Source organism: Ovis canadensis, chromosome X, assembly GCF_042477335.2.
Source record: "Ovis canadensis isolate MfBH-ARS-UI-01 breed Bighorn chromosome X, ARS-UI_OviCan_v2, whole genome shotgun sequence".
NCBI classification, from domain to species: Eukaryota; Metazoa; Chordata; class Mammalia; order Artiodactyla; family Bovidae; genus Ovis; species Ovis canadensis.
This window is the reverse complement of record NC_091727.1, coordinates 65,753,052-65,774,293: the sequence shown is the minus strand read 5'-3', so window position 1 is coordinate 65,774,293 and position 21,242 is coordinate 65,753,052. Positions and strand designations below refer to the sequence as shown.

At 45.1% G+C, this 21,242-nt stretch overlaps 1 protein-coding gene across 1 annotated transcript in view; it reads right to left on the bottom strand.

The window, feature by feature from the left end:
• Positions 1-18,901, bottom strand: part of LOC138930737 (uncharacterized) — a 56,182-nt gene extending 37,281 nt beyond the window's left edge. The window contains exons 1-2 of the mRNA XM_070291190.1: positions 18,824-18,901; positions 17,304-17,874 (exon numbers count right to left, since the gene is read on the bottom strand). Coding sequence (XP_070147291.1) covers positions 17,304-17,874; positions 18,824-18,901 — 649 coding nt within the window. The remainder of the gene's footprint in view (positions 1-17,303; positions 17,875-18,823) is intronic.
• Between the last annotated feature and the right edge of the window lie 2,341 nt (positions 18,902-21,242).

The following is a 21,242-nucleotide window of genomic DNA, read 5'->3' as shown; positions in this document are numbered from 1 at the left end:
AAATCAGTGGTAATGTCTCTGGATCTATTTTCATATCTTTGCGTGTGTGCTCAGTGATGTTTGACTTTTGTGATCCCATGGACTGTAGCCCGCCAGGCTCCTCTGTCAATGGGATTTTTCCAGGCAAGAATACTGGAGTAGGTTGCCATTTCCTACTCCAGGGGATCTTCCCAAACCAAAGATCGAACCTGTGTCTCTTGTGTCTCCTGCATTGACAGGTAGATTTTTTACCACTGTGCCACCTGGGAAGCCCCTTTCATTTCTTAAATAAAAGTAATAACTCACAAGACTGTCATGAGGACTGTATGAGACAACATATGTAAAAGTGCTTCATAATTTAGGAAGAAATCAAAAACTGCTAGTTAATCTCACAGGAAAAAAAATCAATTTCCTGTTTTCTCTTCCTGTCTCACGCCTCAAAGTTTAATTCTCCTTTTAGTCCCAACAAATACAGTACTGCTGAATCTCCTGAGTTTCCCTAGAAAGCCCCCCATTTGATCCTACCCTAACTTGGGCTCTACAACTCTTAAAATTATTTCTTCTTCTCTGAGCCTGTTCATTTGACCAGAAAATGGAGATAATAGTGGCAACTATATTATGAAATCACTGTGAGGATAAATGAATTGATGATTCACATATTGCCAGGCACATAGTAAGCCCTTAACAGTAACAATAAAAGCCATGGCTTTTTTTGTCCAAAAGTTCTTCAATTTAGAAAAAACAGGGGGTCACCTCAGTGTAAAAGTAAAGTGGGGTAATCTAGCTGTGATATCTGTCACTTTCTGGTATCAAGAGGTAATTTGATTGGCCAAATAGAAGTGCAAAAAAACATTCTACTAGCTCTCCCTGTTTGGCAGTCAGCAAAGATGTATACAGCACTTACTGGATACCAAGGCACTGCTGCTGCTGCTAAGTCACCTCAGTCATGTCCGACTCTGTGCGACCCCATAGACGGCAGCCCACCAAGCTCCCCCGTCCCTGGGATTCTCCAGCCAAGAACACTGGAGTGGGTTGCCATTTCCTTCTCCAATGCATGAAAGTGGAAAGTGAAAGTGAAGTCGCTCTGTCGTGTCCAGCTCTTTGCGACTCCATGGACTGCAGCCCACCAGGCTCCTCCATCCATGGGATTTTCCAGGCAAGAGTACTGGAGTGGGGTGTCATTGCCTTCTCCGACCAAGGAACTGGGGGACACAACTCTTGAGTGGTCTAGTGGGAGACCTAAGCCCTTAAGGAAAAGGCCATATCGCAGGTACCGATCTGGCAGTGGTACATCCTGATTGCAGGCTTCAGAGTATTGGTAATGGCAGAAATTATGAAACAGCTGAAGATAAGCATTAATATAGCAGATTTATTATACAATATAGAAATGTTTAAAGAAAAGGAAACAGGTTTTAGTTTCTTTGATGAGTTATGGGGAGTACTTTATGTATTCTGAATAACTCCTTAGCAGATATATGATTTATATTATATAAACATTTTTAAATGATACATTAATTTGAAAGGGGCTATAAAAGGGTGGATGTATTACCATAACTTTTTCTTACAAAGCAAAAATGAAACATTCATAAGGAAAAATATTAGAAGAATATACATCAGAATGTAGTCAATCTGGTTGATACCAAGGATGATTTTTGTTTTATTATTTTTTTCTTTGTGCTTTCTATACTTCCAACTTTTCTGCATCAAATAAGTATATTTTTATAATTAGGGAAATTATCATTAAAGTTATTACTGGTATTAAAAGTAGACTCCTAGGAAAAAAAGAGAGAAATACAAACACCTATCTCCCACTACGGCACTTAGTCATTCAGCAAACATTTGCAGTGTGCCTACTTCCAGACTAGATGCTGGGGAAAGAGGGATGAGTTGGCCAGTGTCCTTGTTCTCAGGGATGACAATACATAATATTTTGGGGTGATTTTTTTGCTTGTGAAGCCTTTTCCACATAGGATTTTATTTGATCCTCCCGACAAAAAGTAAACAGGCTCGACACTGAAATTACTTGCATTAGAAAATACCGAAATTGGGCATTATCCCTTGGCAAAATGAGCAAAATTAGCCAAGTTCATAACCAGGGCCTCTTTCTACCTCTAAAGGCATGTCACTAGCCCACAACCATATAATATAACTCTGAGTTCCCTTAGGGTTGAGGAAACCCTTCAAACTCATCTGAACTTATTAGGATTTGAAGGCCTCAGTAGTTTTATCTTATTTCCAAAGCCCCACAACCTTTAAAACAGGCTTTTACTCTTCCCAGGAGAGGATGCTAACTTCTAGCTTCCAGTTCATCTTGGAGCCAGGAATGGCCAGGCTGTTCTAAGTTTCAAAGAAGAGGGTTATGTTACTTTCAAAAGGTGGTAAAGGAAAGGAAATAAAAATGAATTCAAGAGGTTTCAGTACATAGTGGGCAGTCTCTGCCTCAACCATCTTCTCCCAACCTGGGCCACATGGAGGAACAAAGGTTATAAAAGTAAACAAAGCACAGCAGAAACACAGCAGAATCAGAGAAGGCTGTAACAAGGAGGGACTGCCTGGATGTATGAATAGAAGTTTTCAGGAAGACAAGAGAGAAAAGGGCTATGGAAGGTTTCCTTGCCTCTGCTCTATGTTTTCACCTAATACCCAGTAGCCTGCAGTGAGGTTATCTCCCTCCCCACTGTCCTCCCGACTAAATATCAAGACTCAAGGGCAAAAGGTAGGTCTTATCAATTCATTGTCACCAGTACTTGGCAGAGGGCCTGGCACAATCTTAGTACAATGAGCTAGGTAGGAATTAGCCCTTGAAGCCGGCTCTAAATCACCATATTAGTGATAAATTGCTTTCGTTTGTTAAAGAATATTAAAACTAAAGGTGAAAAATAGCTCAGCTCTACCCAAACTCACCATTTCAAAACACATTTTAAACAGAACACAGCCAAGTTTTAAAACAGATATTGAAGAAATGCTGTCTATATTTTCCCATCTAGAACCCAGAAGCAACAAGCCCTCACAACAAACAATTACCCTGAGTTGTTCATCATAGAAAGTAGACATTTAGTCTGGAGCCTCAGGCAGGAGCAGCACAGCCCCCACTAACAGCAGACAGCAGCCTGTGCATCTGGAGGGGAGACGTTTTGTCACCATAAAGAGAAGCTCTGCCAAGCAGGATGCAGCATGGGTGGAGCTGGCAGCAGATGGAGTGAGTTAAAGAGGATGGGGGTTAGGAGGGGGAGTTCTATAAATTTCTCAAGAACAGGATTTAGCTCTCACATGTATCTGTATGCCTGGTGTCTGGCCTGGTCCCAGGCACCACAGAACCACCTGTACTCTTGTCCAAGTTGTATTCCTACAAGGGCACCGCCAAGGGATCTCAAGTTGGGGACAAAATTCAAGTCAAACCCAATGCCCTGTCGGACTGCACATGGACTTCAATTATTAATTTCAAAATTGGTCCACCCAGAAGATGCTCTGTTTTTAAATAGCTATGACCAGAACAAGTGATCTTTTCTAATTGCTATGCTCAAAGAATGTGCTTTTGTCTTTTTGTTCCACCAAAAGGGGTGGGTTTTCCTCATTGATCCATCCAGAGGTGGCACCCTTTTTGTCACCCCTCTACCTGCAGGGGACACTTATGTGCCATATATATGCTACCAGCTCCCACTGGCATCTAACAGCAGCTCAATACATGCTAACTGGAATGGAAGGACTCCTCATCTTCACTGGCTTTTCCACCCACCATCTCCTCCTCACGTGCATCAGTTTTGAAACGACAGGCACAAAGTGTAAAGCCTCTGTGTCAGTCAATAACATTTGTTTCCTAAATCTACCACTTTCGGTAATTTGGAATTATGGGGGGAAAGATTTCATCGTGCTGCTTCACAATGGGGAGTAACCTTATGTAACTCATTATTTCAAAAGGTGAAACAGGTTAGAAATTGGAATACAGTGAAACTTTGCTATCCAGAAGCCCCAAGTCTCTCTCAAGAGCAAAGTTTCCCAGGCGTTTTACTCTTCCCCTCCCCGCCCCTCCACTTTTTCATACCGAATCATTCCTTTAATTTGCATCATTTTGAGTGGAACTTTTCCTGAAAACTTTTCCTCAGTCTTCTTAAACAGATTCCTCTGAAGATGCTGCAGCCTCTTCTCAATGCCTTGTCATAATCAGCATCAGCTATTGTTGGGGACACAAATCAGAGGGGATGCCTTTAGTATCTCTCCCCTCTGATCACAGCAGAGAGAGAGGACACTAAAAGTGTCCCTCCCCCATAGTTTTCTCCTCTCACTTGTCACCCTTGTCCCAGCATTTCTCAGGGGCTGATGATAGGGTCACCTAAATGGATGTCTCAGGATCTCAGAACAGCCACAGGAGAGGTTCTCTACTTGAAGCCAGTGCAACCACCAACACTGGGACCTCTTTGGACCAGTCCTCTTCCTTTCTCTGGGCAACTGCTGGCCTAGATCCACATTCTAAAACTATTTCTACTGGGATAATGGAAGGGATAAAAAGAGAAATACTTTTTCTTCTAAATTGCATTTGCTGGAGTAGATATGGGTTTAAAAATACTAAACACATGGGACTTCCCTGGTGGTACAGTGGTTAAGATTCTGTGCTGCCAGTTCAGGGGACTCAAGTTCAATCCTAGGTCAGGGAACTAAGATACCACATGCCCTGCAGTGAGGTGAAATGCAAAAAAGAAATGAAAAATACTAAACACAACAATCTATACAGTTGTTCTCACTATTATGCTCTAATAATCTACCTGCATGAAATGGTGCATCATATAAGAGACTTCTAGAAAGCATGAAGTCCAATCTAGACATTGATTCAGAGGTAACCATTTCAATTTCTATTTATGATTTCTAGCATAGCCTAATTTGGAACACTAAATATTACAAAGTAGAAGTTTCCTTCCTTTTCCCTGTACTCCAACAACCCTCTGCAGAGTGGAATTTTAATATTCTTTTGCAAAGACAGGCAAGTTGAGGTTGACTTGATGCAGGGATCCAACCCAGTAACATCAAGAGTGATATTAAATAGCTATGATGTAAGAAAACAAAAATACTATTCCCTGGTAGTCCAGTGCTTGAGAGTCTGCCTGCCAATGCAGGGGACACAAGTTCAATCCCTGGTCCTGGAAGATTCCACATGCCTCAGGATAACTAAGCCCATGCACCACAATTACTGAGCCCATGCTCTGCAACTGCTGAAGCCCCGGCTCCTAGAGCCCGTGCTCCACAAGAGAAACCACTGCAATGAGAAGCCTGCGCACCACAATTAAAGAGTAGTCTTTGCTTCCCACAACTGGAGAAGGCCCTCACCCAGCAACAAAGACCCAGTGCAGCCATAAATTAATTAAATAAATAAACAAATCTTTAAAATATACTGTTCTCATCTTGAACAGTGTGGAGATTCCTTAAAAAATTGCAAATAGAACTGCCTTATGACCCAGCAATCCCACTGCTGGGCATACACACCAAGGAAACCAGAATTGAAAGAGACACATGTACCCCAATGTTCATCGCAGCACTGTTTATAATAGCCAGGACATGGAAACAACCTAGATGTCCATCAGCAGATGAATGGATAAGAAAGCTGTGGTACATATACACAATGGAGTATTACTCAGCCATTAAAAATAATTCATTTGAATCAGTTCTAATGAGATGGATGAAACTGGAGCCGATTATACAGAGTGAAGTAAGCCAGAAAGGAAAACACCAATACAGTATACTAACACATATATATGGAATTTAGAAAGATGGTAATGATGACCCTGTATGCAAGACAGCAAAAGAGACACAGATGTGTAGAGCAGACTTTTGGACTCTGAGGGAGAGGGAGAGGGTGGGATGATTTGGGAGAATGGCATTGAAACATGTATACTATCATGTAAGAAATGAATCGCCAGTCTATGTTCAATGCAGGATACAGGATGCTTGGGGCTGGTGCACGGGGATGATCCAGAGAGATGATATGGGGTGGGAGGTGGGAGGGGGGTTCATGTCTGGGAACTCATGTACACCCGTGGTGGATTCATGCCAATGTATGGCAAAACCAATACAGTATTGTAAAGTAAAATAGAGTAAAAATAAAATTTTTTTAAAAATAAAGGTAACAGAGTAAAAATAAAATAAAATAAAATAAAATACACTGTTCTCATCTAGAAGGTCAATAGTTGTTAATGACATGTTATAACCAAAAAATGTAAAACTAAAGATGCTTAACTTTGCCTTAACATATACTTATTCTTTTTATTAATAAAACTAACTGGCTTCATTTTTCTAATTTCTTCTGTTGTCTTATGAAGTTAAAAAAGTGTATTATCCAATTTTTAGGAGTTAAATACTTTATTCATACAGAAGACCAGTTGGTCTGCAAGTCCATGCCCTAGAGTGGTGCTATCCACATAGCACTATGGAGCATTTGAAAGGTAGCTAGACTGAACTGAGATGTTGTGTAAATACAAAATTCACATTAAGTTTTGAAGACCTAATACAAAAGAATAATGTAAGATACCGCTAATCACTTTAATAATGATTGCATGGCAAAATGATACTGTTTTGGATATACTGGGTTAAATAAAATGCATTATTAAAAATTTTTTGAAGTGTACTAACTTGGTATTATTATTGCTTACAATGAGTTCATCCATTAGGTCATTTTTGTCATTTACTTTAATATAATCCTGTATTATAGTTCATGCTCATTATCCACAAATACATTATAATTTTTCAAACGCTGGACGGTCCCTTCCATTTTTAACCATCTTTACCACAACAGTGGTTCTCACCATGTCTGCACATTAGAATCACCTGGGGGTCTTTTAAAAATCCTGGTTCCTGGGCCTCATCTCCCAGAAATTCTGGTTTTATTGGTATGAGGTATGGCCATGCATGGCATTAGTAACTTTTTAAAGCTCTCCAAGTAATTCAGTTAGGGTCTATATTTTTGGCTGTAGTTCTAAAAGTGAAAAATGCAACCAGACAAGTAGTGTGAAGGATTCTACTCAGGGAGATGACTGAATTGCCTGGTGGTCTGGGCATGCTGCAGACAGCCCTAAGGTATGCCCATGACCTTGAAGCTGTATGGCTTCAAGATCAGGGCTTACTGGTTCTAATTCCATGCTGGTGAGAAACAGATCCTCAGGCAAGTTGCCAAATATGTCACTGAAATATCCTGAGGCCCCAGAAGTTTTTGTGAGAAGAAGGTGACTCTTCACCCATAAATCAAGCTGGTTCTGTAAAACTGGTGAGCCAAGCCAGAAGCCACGAAGCCGTCCTGAGGGAAGAGGTGACCAGGGAGCAAGCTGGACATTTAGACAAGGGCTCTGCCCCAAGGCAGGGGATGCTGTCTAGTTGTGCGACCTGCGTCCGTCCTCTGCTGCTTGATTAAAGCTTCTCCTTGGCATCCCAGCCTGGCAGGTCCTTGTGGTCAGCCAGCACCACATATTCCATGATAATAAACATCTCAGATCTGCCAAGACCCTCAGTGGTGCCTCGGCTTCAGTTCCAAAGACTGTTTTCCCCCTTGGTTGGCGAGGCAGTGAACAGATGTCAGTGGGGGAGAATGAAGGGAGGAGTCAAAGGAAAGGAAAATCCTTGGGTTGGGAGAGATGAGCTGACAGCTTCAAAAGCTAGATGCTGCTCCTCCATGAGCACACAGGCAGGCATTCTTTACATATTCTGCAAAAGGGAGGAATGGCTGCAAATCGGAGCTATCTAGGAAATATTTTTATTATAACTTCATCTTGACAGTATCCTCATCCAGGGATTTCAAAAGGTTTTGTGGAATTTCATCTTCTTAGTATTTAGTGATTGTGTGCAGGATTGTGGCATATGGGCCCAACATTTTCCATACATTATTCTGGATCTTCACGACAGCCTTCTAACCTGGGGAGCATTAACCTCCTTTTACAGATGAGGAACTGTGGTTCTGAGACACTCAAATCAGCTTAATAATATAGGTGCTGGGCAAGTCAGTCTTAAAACTACAGGTGCTACTTTCAAATCCCAAGATTCTTTTCCTTAACATGTCATTCATTGTCATTAAAAGTAATCCATGTTCACTTAGGAAATTTCAAAAAATACAGAAAGGTATGAGAAAAAAAATCTACCCACTCCCATAATCTCAACCATTGCTGTCTTTGCTATCATTTACTATCATTGTTATCATCCTGAGATAACAACCACTGTTAACATTTTGGCAATACCCCTCCAGTTTCTTTTTTATATATGCGCTTTATTTTAGATATTATCATCCCTGGAGAGGGGATAATATCATACATGCAATTTAATACCCTGGTTTTTCACTTAGCATCATTTTGCACATTTCCACATATCCTCATATTTTTGTTTTGAGCACTATTTTTCTTAGTTGTCTAGTTTTCTACCACATCGACCTGTCACCATTTATAGAACCATATCCATATCATTAAGTTGTTTCCATTTGGGGGTTAATATAAATAACCAAAAGATGCAGTGAGGATCTACAAACATTTTCCCACAATATCTGATCATTTCTTTAAGCATAGTGAAGTGAAGTCACTCAGTCGTGTCCGACTCTTTGCGACCCCGTGGACTGTAGCCTACCAGGCTCCTCTGTCCATGGGATTTTCCAGGCAATAGTCCTGGAGTGGATTACCATTGAAATGGAATTACTGGATCTGGGGCGATAAGAGCACATAATGACACTACTGGGATTGCTGAAAACTGTGATGCACAGCCTCCTGTGAGAGCAGAGAATGCCCAAGATCTGCTGGTGGAGGAGACCTCACTCCCCTTAGGGCCTGCTGGTTTGGGAAAACAACATGAGTTTGACTATTTCGCAGATACAGGGAATCAAACTATAAATTGCCAAGCAGTTAATTACACTGTTCTCAGAAGCAAATTTTTTTTTAAAAAAAAGCACTTAAAATAAAAACAGCTGAATCATTTTAAAAACTCATCTCCTCTTTGAATCCATTTTCCAAAGGAAAAAAAATATTTTTCTGATTTTCCCCTAGATGAATCACAGACCATTCTTAAGAATCTAGAAAGAATTTAGAAAGAAAATAAAATAAAACATATAGTGAAACATCAAATGTCCCCACTCGCAAAAAAGCAGGGGCATGAATAATATATTTTGCTCTGGAATGCAACTGGATCCACATAGCTGGTGATATAACAAGCAGGTAGATTCTTGCTTTCTCTCCCTCTTTCTATCTCACTGTGGCATGGGGTGCCTCCTGGCTTGGATGTCTTAGGGGGAACCAGGACTTGGCTCCGCAAAGCAGGGAAGGGCCAAGGTCACTTAGGTCTCATCTGCCCAAGGATAATGAAAACTTGAATGTAGATCAAGAAAATCTGCAGTTCCTACTACAACTGTGTTTCAATCTTCCTAAGGACGCTCCAGTATCCAGCTTCTTGGTCAGCAAACAGGGTGTTAGCACCTCCCCAGCCAACCTCCACCTGAGGGCTCACTCTGAGTCAGGAGGTGCCTTGTACCCGCTCCTCCTAAATCACTTGAGTTAGTTCCTCCCCCACACTAGCCCTCTCACATATCCAGGGCCTCACACAGGCTACCTCCTGAGCCAGGAATTCCCTCCACCTCCTTCTTCAATTGGCCAGCTCCAGATCATCCTTCAGAACTCACTCTGAGCTGAATTAGGTGAGCTTCCTTCGCCGTCCGATGACCCCCGGGCTTGCCTATGATTGGACAGTATGATGACTCCAGGCTCTCTCTGCTGGACCATGGGGCTGCACTCTAACTTGGCTCTATATCCTCAGAGACCAGCACAGGGCCAGACCCAGAGTCAGGTCCTCAATACATGCGTGATGGTTAGAAACAAGGGAGGAATTAAACTTAATAGCTATTTATTAAGTGCCAAGCACTATTTTAGGGACTGGAGATAGGGCAGTAAAAACAGAGAAAAATCTCCACCCTGAAGATGCTTACTTTCTATTGAGGAGCTTACAGTTTAGAAAGAAAGAGAGGGAGGGACAGCAGGAATAGAGGAGGGATAGACAGAGGTTGCTCAAACCTTCCAAGTTAAAGGACTGAGCCTAGTGGTCTTATACACAATCAGACTCAGTGCCTCACATACAAAGCACCTTGTTGCAAGCCTCCTTGTGCAAACACAGTCAGCACATCTCCTGTTTGTGGCATTATTGACATAGTCTTGTCTATTAAGATACTGCCATCCAATGGAGGTTCCTCAAAACATTAAAAATAGAACTACCATATGATCCAGCAATTCCACTTCTGGGTATTTCTCCAAAGAGAATATTATGCTTAATGAAATAAGTCATACAGAAGAAGACAAATATCAGACGATTTTACTTATATGTGGAATCTAAAAAACAAAACAAATGAACAAACGTAATGAAACAGAAACAGAGTCATAGATACAGAGAATAAACAGGTGGTTGCCAGCAGGCAGCAGGTGGGGGGATGAGTGAAATAGATGAGGGCGATTAAGGGGTACCAACTTCCAGGTACAAAATAAAGGAATCACAGGGATAAAATGTACAGGATGGGAAATAGAGTCAATAATAATGTAATATCTTTTTTGTGTGGTGACAGATAGTAACTAGACTTACCATGGGATCAATTTGTAAGGTATAGAAAAATGGAATCATATTGTGCATCAGGAACTAATACAGTGCTGTAGTCAATCATACTTCAAAAAACATACAAATAAACACAGAAAAAAAAGAGATCAGGTTTGTGGTTACCAGAGGAGATGGGGTGAGAGGAGGGAGAACTGGATGAAGGTGGTCTATAGGTACCAACTTCCAATTATAAGCACTACAGTTGTTACATATAACTAGCACTGCTGTCTGTTATATCTGAAGTTAAGAGAGTAAATCCTAACAGTTCTTATCACAAGGAAGAAATACTTTTTTCTTTAACTGTGTATCTACATGATATGATGAATGTTCACTAAACATTATACTACTCATTATATGATGTATGTAAGTCAAATAATCATCCTGTACACCTAAACTTATGCAGTGCTGTATGTCAATTATACTCCAATAAAACTGAAAGGAAAGTAAATAAATAAAGTGGAAGAAAAGATACTGCCATCCAGTGTACTATAACTTGAAAACTTCAGTGAGGGCTTATCTGAGTGAAATCATGGAATTCTCCAGAGCAGGAAAGAGCTGACAGCTTGAACCAGGAAGGTTAGGTCAGTGCTTCCCAAAGGAGGGAAGAAGACTCTAGAAGGCCATCCAGATAACTCTAGAGGAGTTATCACAAGACGTCTATGAGTCTGCAGATCCACCAAGTATTATTTATCTACTGAATAAGCACTATTCTGTCTATGTATGACAGAGAAGGCAATGGCACCCCACTCCAGTACTCTTGCCTGGAAAATCCCATGGATAGAGGAGCCTGGTAGGCTGCAGTCCATGGGGTTGCTAAGAGTCGGACACGACTGAGCAAATTCATTTTCACTTTTCACTTTCATGCATTGGAGAAGGAAATGGCAACCCACTCCAGTGTTCTTGTCTGGAGATCCCAGGGATAGGGGAGCCTAGTGGGCTGCCGTCTATGGGGTCGCACAGAGTCGGACACAACTGAAGCGACTTAGCAGCAGCAGCAGCAGCCTATGTATGAAGAGAAGATCATCAATTATAAATCTACAAATTCATGTAAAAGCATTGCTGAATTCACAGTAGCACTCTTATCATTTTTTTTTTTTTACCATGTGCTTAGTCACTCAGTTGGGTCCGACTCTTTTGCGACTCCATGGATGGCAGCCGACCAGGCTCCTCTGTCCACGGGGATTCTCCAGGCAAGAATACTGGAGTGGGTTGTCATGCCCCTACCATAGGGAATTCTAAAACCCCAATTCCATCCTTGGATCCCAAACCAGATTGAATGGAAAATCCTATGGCGTGTTAACTGGGGTCTGGATTCTGGTTATCAGCTCTCCTCAACCTAGAGGAGAACACTGGGTACCCAGGCATCCTGTGCTGATATGCTGGCAAACAAGATGATATCTATCCCTGAAACTGAGAGCTCTTTGAAGGGACAGGCTGTGTCTCATTTATCTGTGGGTCTCTAAAACCCAGCACAAGGGTGAGTGCTGGGTGAAGGAAACAGTACCCAAAGTGGTGCCCTTTCTTCAAAGCTAGAAAGCAATGATCTGAGGAAAAGGTGATTTGAGTCCCTCAGAAAAAACATATAGAGCAGCAAAGCTAGTAAGTCTGTTAAGCTACTCAAGCTTTGAAGAAGAATAAATTCATACTTTAGAAACATGTATGTTAAACACATTTTTGGTAATAATTTTATTTTCTCATTCCCCTAGGCTTTTAATAAAAGTACCTTTGGAAATGCCAACTAGACTCTGCTGTAATAACAGAAAATAGGATGTGGGTATGCAATGAGAAGGGTCCACAGTTGGATTAAAAGCTATTAGGGAAAATAGAAGATATAGAGACGATAGAAGGATTGTGAAGGAAAGATTCAGTGGAAAGGTGACCTTCAGAGGACAGTGTCAGGTCACTGGCCCAGCCATCCCTTCCCAACTAAAGATCCTTTTTCCAAGGCTATTTCCTACTGAACACTTCACGAAGACTGTTTCAGCAAGGGATCCTGTTGCCTCACATCTATTCTTTACATGATGCAAGGTTGATCTTCCTTTCTCCCCTCTGCCTCCATCTCACCCCCCAAGTCCCAACTGTAGAAACCCCAGGAGGCCTGTTCTCCAGATCCCTCAGTTCCCAAAGGTAGCAAGAGCTATTCCTCATCCTAAACTAGTCCCAGCTAGAAAAAAATGCCGCAGCAGTGACTCTCAATGAACAGCTGACTTTGAACTTAGCATCCTTAAAGAAGGCAGAGTACTGGTTTGGATGGCAGAAGCCCTGGCTTCTAGATCAAGGTCTCCTGCCACTGACCTGCACTGTGACCTAAGCAGTGCCACATTCCCCAAGAAGCAGATTATGTCCATGCTTAGGGCACCAAAAACAGGAGTGAGTACAAGAGAGAATGAAAGAATCTAATAAGAAGCTATTTTATTTTCAACATACAAGTGGAGCTCTGAGTAATCCTTCAAAATAAGATTTTATTTGCAGGTTTAGTATTGTTTTCATTTAGAATTAGGTATGAAGAGGCACTATGATCTTTCCAGCACTTAAAGCTACAAAACATCCTGATCCATCTGGGTGCCTTTAGATAAGTCCCTACCCTTTCCTGAGAAGAAAATAAAGAAGTATTATGGTGCCCATAACGGTTAATGACCAAATTGTTCGTGCCACATAGCATAAACTCCACTCCACCCAAGCCAGAGAAATACAGGGACAAATGATGCAAATTCACCACCCTTCTCCTGTCACCTAATCAACTCCATAAAGACAAACATTAAGCCCAAGAGCCATAACTTGAATCCTCTCCTATTACTCTACTCTTCCATCATTCTGATGTTTTTTTATCACTTTAGCTGTTCATGTGTCTAAAAAAAGGGAAAATATTAAATTTCTCATTTCTAAAGTGGAGGAAATTCTAGTGGACATTTTGGTGTCCAAATTTCCAGAGAAGATGTTTTCAACATATGGAAATACCATGAAGCAGGAATTTCACGGTATTTACTTAAAAGAAAATAGGCTTGCTCCCCCTCCCCACCCTGTCAAACCAACTGTCCCAACAGTCTCTGGGGCTGACAGATAGGAGAGAGACAAAAGTGAGCCCTGGTAGAGTGCCTTTTCCAAGTCCCCCAAGTTCTCTCTGCTCCATCCAACTCTCAAGCAGGCCATATCCCCTCCTCAGTAGCCATGATGGTCAGATTCAAGGTCTACCATACCTCATCTAATGGTAAACTGGCTGCAGTCTAGAGGTTCAGTTTTCATTTTTTATCTCCATATAGATTTACAACAGTCTCTGCTCATGCTGGAATTATGGTTTAAACATAAATAAACCTGCTGTCCTTTCTGATTTGCAGCCAGAGTTGCCACAAAGTTGGAAAATCATGAGACAGGAATTTTACATAAAGATGAAGTGGGAGTTTCCACCATCGACCCAAGTGGCTGTATTCAAGCCAAAATCATTGCAAGAAGGAATAGAGCATCTTTCCCACAAGTTCATCAGCTAGTGTAACAAGATACCTCCCCAGTGTTATTAAACATACCTAGTGTTGTCCTGTGCTTCAGTGACTTCCTTGCTTGCACAGGAGATATTATATCCCCAGGCCAACGGCCTGATTGCTTTTGTAATTAGCATCTAAGCACCTACATACATTAAATAGATCTCTGAGGGAGAAACTGGAAAGCGTGGATTGACTCAGCACATGGCGGAAGACATGGAGCTATATGCCTGGCTCTGACCCAGTGACTTCCCACTGGCTTTGACCATGCCATTCTTGAGATGAAGAGCACAAAGTCCAGGACACGAATGCAATAAAGAGGGTCACATTCAAAGCCAGATGTGAGGAAAAATGCAAGTTATACGCAGGGTGATGCCAAGGGTGCAGCAACAGCGACAGATCTACAACCAGAGGAACCTGGTGCAGTCCTATAGCGCATCCTCTCCTCCTTCCAAACCCCATCCCCCAGTTACAAGAGCTTCTGGGGCAGTCCCAAAGGGGTTCAAGTTACCAAAGAAAAGCCTTCAGTGGAGGAGAGGCTGTTGCCAGGCAACCAGTCCAGTCCAGTCCCACCCTTGTAACCTTGAAGATGGTGGGGGCATGATCCTTGATTGTGGAGAGGAAGGAAAACCTTGGACTCCTTTAGCATCAACTTTCTCCTCCTCTATCTTTCTCCGTCTCCTCTCCCTGTTCTCCCCCATCTGGCCTCCCTGCCCAGCTCAGCCTGCAGTCTGATCTCCACAAGCCGGAAGGCTATGGGCCAGTCTGACTTGTCATTACTCAGTCTGGAGGTGGCAGCCAAACTGTCCCTGCAGGGAGGCTACAAGCTGCTGGCCTGTCAGGTGTCATTCACTCTGGCCATGTTGCTTCCAAACTTTCCTTCCCCATTCTTTCCTGACCTCATGGCCAAAAAAAATAGCTAGAGCAAGAATTTGGGGAAAATCCAGGCTGATGGAGGACATATAGGGTAAAATGTTGACTGGGAGTGCCCACCACCAGCAAAATGGTCAGTAACAGAGTAGGAGTGCTAGGAGGAAAAGAAACAGGGAAGAATTCATGGAGTCGCAAAGAGTCGGACACAACTGAGCGACTGAACTGACAACAATGGGGGGAAAAGCATTTTTAGTTGGGGTCAAAATATATAATATACATCTGCTGAACACTATTGAAGCTTATGTCCGAGCAACATGGGGGGTGGCCAGATGGTGCACTGATTATGCTCCCCAACTCCCTCTGCATTTGGCACTTGTGCTCAGATCATTGCTGAGAAGGCCTAATTTAAGTGTCGCACAATCAAAGCTCCTGAAAAGTGTGCAGTGGGAACCTCAAGGGGAGTCTAGAGTAGGGCATTAGACCAGAAAATGGAAAACCAGACCTTCTTGCCAAATTAAGGTAGCTGTGTTCCATTTATACAGCAGGCCCCTTCAATGTCTCTGAGCCTGGAGACAGGTACACTCTCAAAGGCAAGCAGCTGCCCCAAAGATGAGAGAGAGCCACCCTCTCAGCTCTTACAAATTTCAAGGAAGCCAACCCAATGCAATTTTTCCGAAGAAATTGCTCCCTTCCTTTAAAATAGTCATTGCATAAAGCCATCTCTTTCTAACCCAGCAGGTCACTGGCCCAAAGGCAACTTGGTGAAGCCATTCCTTCCCTCACACAGAAAGAGCTCTCAGACAGAAAGGTGCAAGTTGGAAAAACAGAGCTTCCTCACTGTCTTTAACTCACCCTGATGTGCTCATTAGGTGGCTCTCTGCAGGCCAGGTGGGCATTTTGAAAATGACTCCCCAAACTGACTTTTCAAATTCCTCCTAGGCTAATCTTGGTAGTCAGTGGGATCCCAGAAAAAAATCAACAGTGACCTTCTTACCCTCTCTCTTAAGTGAGAATTAACCAGACCTAAGGCCCCAGCTTTCCTGCTCCCCTGCCAGGAAGAGGTTTCTGGCCCCCTGTCTACATTCCATCTGGCAGTCAATTGTGTCTTCCACCTTCCTTGCCCTACAGGACCCAGTGACCTCCACCATCTACCTCAGAGACCAGAGAGTTTTTGGAAGAGGGGTGCCAGGGCCTGTGACTCATTCTATGGAAGGGGTGGGATCGAGGTGAGGTCTGCAATGGAGAGGGTCTGACTCAGACACTTCTTTCCCAAAGCAGCTGCAATCACAAGTCAGTCAGTAGCCATTCTGCTCCCATCTGAAACTTCTTTCCACACTGCTCCTTCTCTCTCCTAACTTTCTGGTGCTGTCAATTGGCCCTGGTACCTGGCATGCCCCAGCTGAGGTCAACATTTCCAACACATTCAATCCCCTTGCTTTCACCAAAAGTCCCATACTCTAAAGGATCACGGCATTTCCATGGACAGAGGATTCCCCGTTTAAAGTGTTGGGGTTCAAAACAGTAAAGCACAAGGGCTCGCGTTGCCCTCCTGCCCTCTGACGGGCCCTGTGTGCTCAGTAAGGGCACCACCGAGTTTCTCAGGCATGGTGATTTCTAAAGTGAAGTCGCTCAGTCGTGTCCAACACAAAACTGATGACAGTTGCTTTAAACGGTTCTCCCAAGCAAGTCTGTGCAACAGGACCCTAGGGGTAAAGGGTCAGAGAAGCCGGCTGCGAGGGGGAGTCTCCCCTCCTCGCCACCCTCTCCAGCCTCTCCTGGAGCACCAGCCCTATTTCGCGGAGAGAAGCGGGTGGGCTCTCAGACTTTTCTCGGAGCGAGAGCGGCGATCACGCTCCAGCGCGAAGTTGTACAGGTTTAAAGTCGGTAGGCACCGCTGGCAGGGCTCCTACCGCCGCGTAGGTGGCAGGCTGCTCCGGCGCGCTTTCTGAAGTGGCCAAGTTCCTAGACTGGAGCAAAGACGCCAGCGGCGCGGCCATTTAGTTCCCGACGCCGCGAAGACGAGTACGCCTCGGGCCTGGGGGCGGCGCCGAAGCGGTCGGGACTCAGCGGCTCCCGGGGACCCTCGCAGGTCCCCCGCCTTCCTTCCCCAAGTCCCCAGAAGGCGGCCGCCAGTCCCAAGGCGGGGAACCCCTAGGACACTTGGCCACTCGGGACGGCGCGACCGGGTCCAGGGGCAGGAAGTTCCAGCCAGAGTGCGGCGAGCGTGGAGTCAGGGAAATGGGATCTCCTCGCTCCCGGAGGGGAAGGGAGGGCAGGGCCGAGGAGGGGTGGGGACGGTGGGGGAGGGGTGGACGCAGAGCGGGCGCGTGCTGGCGCCCCCAGAGGCGGGGTGCGAGCGGGGCCGCCAGCCCTGGCGCGGCTTACCTAACTCTTCCTCGTGGTCCTCCCGGCCGAGCAGGCGGTAGGGAAGGCGGCGGCGGAGGCGCACGGTGCGCCGGAACAGACTGTCGGTGCGGCGCCCCAGGGCCAGCAGGTGCCCCTCGAGGTCCTCGAGCAGAGCCAACGAGTGGCCGCAGAGGTCGGCGAGCTGCCGGAGCACGCTGAGCGCGGCCAGGTGGCTCACGTCGCGGAGCTCGGTCAGCGGCTGTGGCGGGTTTCGCGGACACAGGCGCTGGGGCACCACCGTGCGCCTGTAGAACGGCATCCCGGGCGTGGGCGCGGGGGACCAGTCTGGCGGCGCGGCCGGCTCGCCCCGAACGGCGACCCTGACCCGAGCGCCCCTGCGCGGCGGCCTCAGCTCCGGGTGAAGCAGGCCCCTGGGCGCGGGCTGGCGAGCGGGCGGGTTCCCAGCCTGGAGCGCCGACTCCCCCCAGGGCTGCACACTCGCTGGAGCCACCAGTCTCTCTGACTCTGGCTCGCTGGGCTCCTCCTCCTCCTCCCCGCCTTTCTCCACCTCCTCTTCCCTCACTCTGCTACTTCGGGATCCCCCCACCCACTTTTTTTTTTTTTTTTTTGCGGTCAGAGATTCACAGATTAACGCTTGATCCAGGAGAGGAGGGAAAGGGAAGTGGGAGTAAAGAAGATCGAGCTGGAGGGCGAAAGAAGGAATGTCCGCGAGAGTGGGGTGTGTGTATGATGTTCGTTCGGTGTTGTGTGCCCACGTCCTCCTGTTGTAGCTCCAGTCCCAGTACTTACGGTCACATTTCTTTTCTGCTTCAGTGTGTGTGTACTTTAAACTTCTTCTTCGTAAATAATAGAAATTCAAGCGCACCCGTGCCTACAGCAGCTAGTAACCAGCGGAGACCCGCCGAATAGTTCTGACCTCATTCCTCTAGATTCCCTTTCCCAAACATGTACTCAGTGCCACACACAGACTAGACGACTAGACTGTGAGCACAGCCTTCTACCGCCCAGGAGCTTGGAAAGGAGTGGGGAAAGAACCAAATATCTTACTCGACTGTTCAGGAGGTCAGAGTTTCTGGGGAGTAGTCCTGGACTACTATTAAGGCTCTGGAATGAGTGAGTGAGTGAATGAAAGAATGAATGAATGAAAACAAACCCATTCTCTGGAACAGCAGATTCCGTCCAGATAGAGGGACACAGATCCATATTTTAAGCAAAAAAAAAAAAAAAAGGCGGGGGCCAGGGCCCCTTCTTCCTGGTAAGGCCTCTGGGCTGAGACCACCTCTATCTCTGGCCTCACCTGCACTCCTAGGATGCCCACTGAGGAGGTGGTATAGGACCTGGGGTGTGCTTTCAGTACTGGCAACCCTGTGGTCATGTCCTGATTTCTCTCCGTTCTAGAAGGTAGAAGAGTGGGGTATAGTGGCATCCTCAGAAAATCAGAATCCCCAAGTGTGCATATGTCCTTGTGCACTGGGGCAGTTTCCACTCAGAACATTTATTTTCAACATACCCAGTCTCCCATCTGATTCTCCTCTCACTTCTTTGACTTTGGTGTGGTTCCACTTCTTCCTTCTGGTAATTCTCTCCTCGTCTTTCCTCCTAAAAAATGTTCCCATTCTTATAATCCTTTAACAAAACACCTTGAACAGAATACGTGTGTCTGCACTAATGATCCTGAATGTGACCTGTTTTTATTCATTCCTTTCAGAGAATTGCCCCTTAAGCAGTTCAAGATTCTACTACTAGTTAAGAGTAATCTGGGGCTTTCCTGGTGGTCCAGGGGTTAAGACTCCAAGCTTCCACTGCAGGGGGCATAGATTTGATCCCTGCTCAGGAAACTAAGTTCCCGCATGCCAGGTGGCCAAAATAATAAATAAAGAGTAATCTGATTACCCTTTTCAGTAAATAGGTATCCCTGGTTCAGTAAATTGGAACATGGATACTAGAAAAGTTGGGTTCTGATTCAAAGAAGAATAAACAAATGGGGAAAAGATAGTCCTTTTTCTGAACCATAAAATCAAGTTGTAGAATGAGGACCTGAAATTCTCTGTTCAGCAAACTTAAATCTGAGCCAACACAGTGACTGGCAGGAAGTAGGGACTTGGCTGGGCTCTCCAGGGATAATTTTCCTTAACCTATGGGCTGTTTAAACTGATCTCCATTCCGGAGAAAAAGAAATGAGGTACCAGCAGATTGAATGAGACTGTGTGGGCAAAGCTTCACTGCCAGAGAGCAGCAGGCCTGGGCCAGGCCTGGTGTCAGCTGCACTCACTACACTGGTTCCTAAAGCTGCCCGAATCTTTCAGAGCTCTCTAATAACAAGCTCAACTGCAAGCAAATCAGCGTTAACCCCATGCCCTTCCCCCCAGCCGAATCTACTCACTCCAGCCTCTTCAGAGCGCTGGCCCTGGTTTTCATCAAGGAAACATCAAGAACTTGCAATGGGGCCACCTCAGAACAGAGCCCTTCCTCCCTTCCCAGGGCCAGAGGCACACTGCACATCCCATGGAAGAAGTAAAGGGAATACACATACGTTTCCATGTTCCTTCATATCTCCAGTCTCTTCCCAACAGGAAAGGTGAGACCTCAAGTGAGAAGCAGGCCTACATGTAGAAAGCCTCTGAGGAAGGAGCACAGGGGCCTGGATCCAGTCTGTGGAGGGAGGGTTGGGGTTCTAGAAGTACCACACTCCAGCCAAGCTGTCTGGGACAGGCAAGCAGCTAAGGTGAAGGATTCTGCCCCATGCTCCCATATCACCCCTCCACTCCTGCACAGTATCCTCACAATCATTCTTTTTTAATAGTAATGATATTGTTTTTGTAATGATATTGTCTTTCCCTCTGTACTGTTAGTTGCATGAGGAGAGGAACCATGTCTGTCTTACTCACTGCTATGTTCCCAGTACCAAGCCTAGCAATTGGCACCCAGGAGGTACTCAGAAAATATATGTTAATGAATGAGTAAATGAAGCTGGTCTAGAGGCAGAGCCTGATATGAAGAGCCTTGCTGCTGCTGCTAAGTCACTTCAGTCATGTCTAACTCTGTGCGACCCCATAGACGGCAGCCCACCAGGCTCCCCCGTCCCTGGGATTCTCCAGGCAAGAACACTGGAGTGGGTGGCTATTTCCTTCTCCAATGCATGAAAGTGAAAAGTGAAAAGGAAGTCGAGCAGTCGTGTCCGACTCTTCACGACCCCATGGACTGCAGCCGACCAGGCTCCTGTGTCCATGGGATTTTCCAGGCAAGAGTACTGGAGTGGGGTGCCATCGCCTTCTCTGATGAAGAGCCTTACTAAAGTTTTTAACTTGGCCCAAGAGGCAACAGGAACATTGTGGATTCTGGAGCAGAACACTGTGACTCAGGAAAGGGGCAAGGATGCTATACCTCATCTGTGCCCACGTCTCCAGGGCCAAGTAGCCAGAAAGTGCTCCTTGAATGAAACACTTGCTTTGAGTTGTTTACAATCTTGGCACTTCATGTCTAAGAGGCCCCTACCAACCAAGCTGAGAATTCTGGGTGCTTTCTACTCACCCACCAGCTCCCACACTCCAGGCCTATAGTAGTTCATCTGTTACTGTGCTCCGAGTTGCAATCTGAACCCAAGCAGGGCACACCTGTGGAGTTTGGTTTAGGTCTGGCCTAAAAGCAGAGACTAAGAAGTGACCAGACAAGTAGGAGGGAAATGGGAGAGCTGACCACTCATGACCAGCAAGGCCTCTACTTTCCTTCCTACTTCCTGTCGTGGCTAACTACCTGCTGCTAAGAACCTAGAATTTCAATCAAAAACCGAATCTGAAAGAATAAATAGCATAGGATATGCCATTTCTCTTCCTCCAAACTGACAGTTTTCATAGCCTCAAAATGAAGATCTATGAACAAACTTCATACAACCTACCCAGCTTGCTAGTGCAGCCCTCCATCTAATTTCACCATGAAGAACAAGAATGTTGTGCCCCC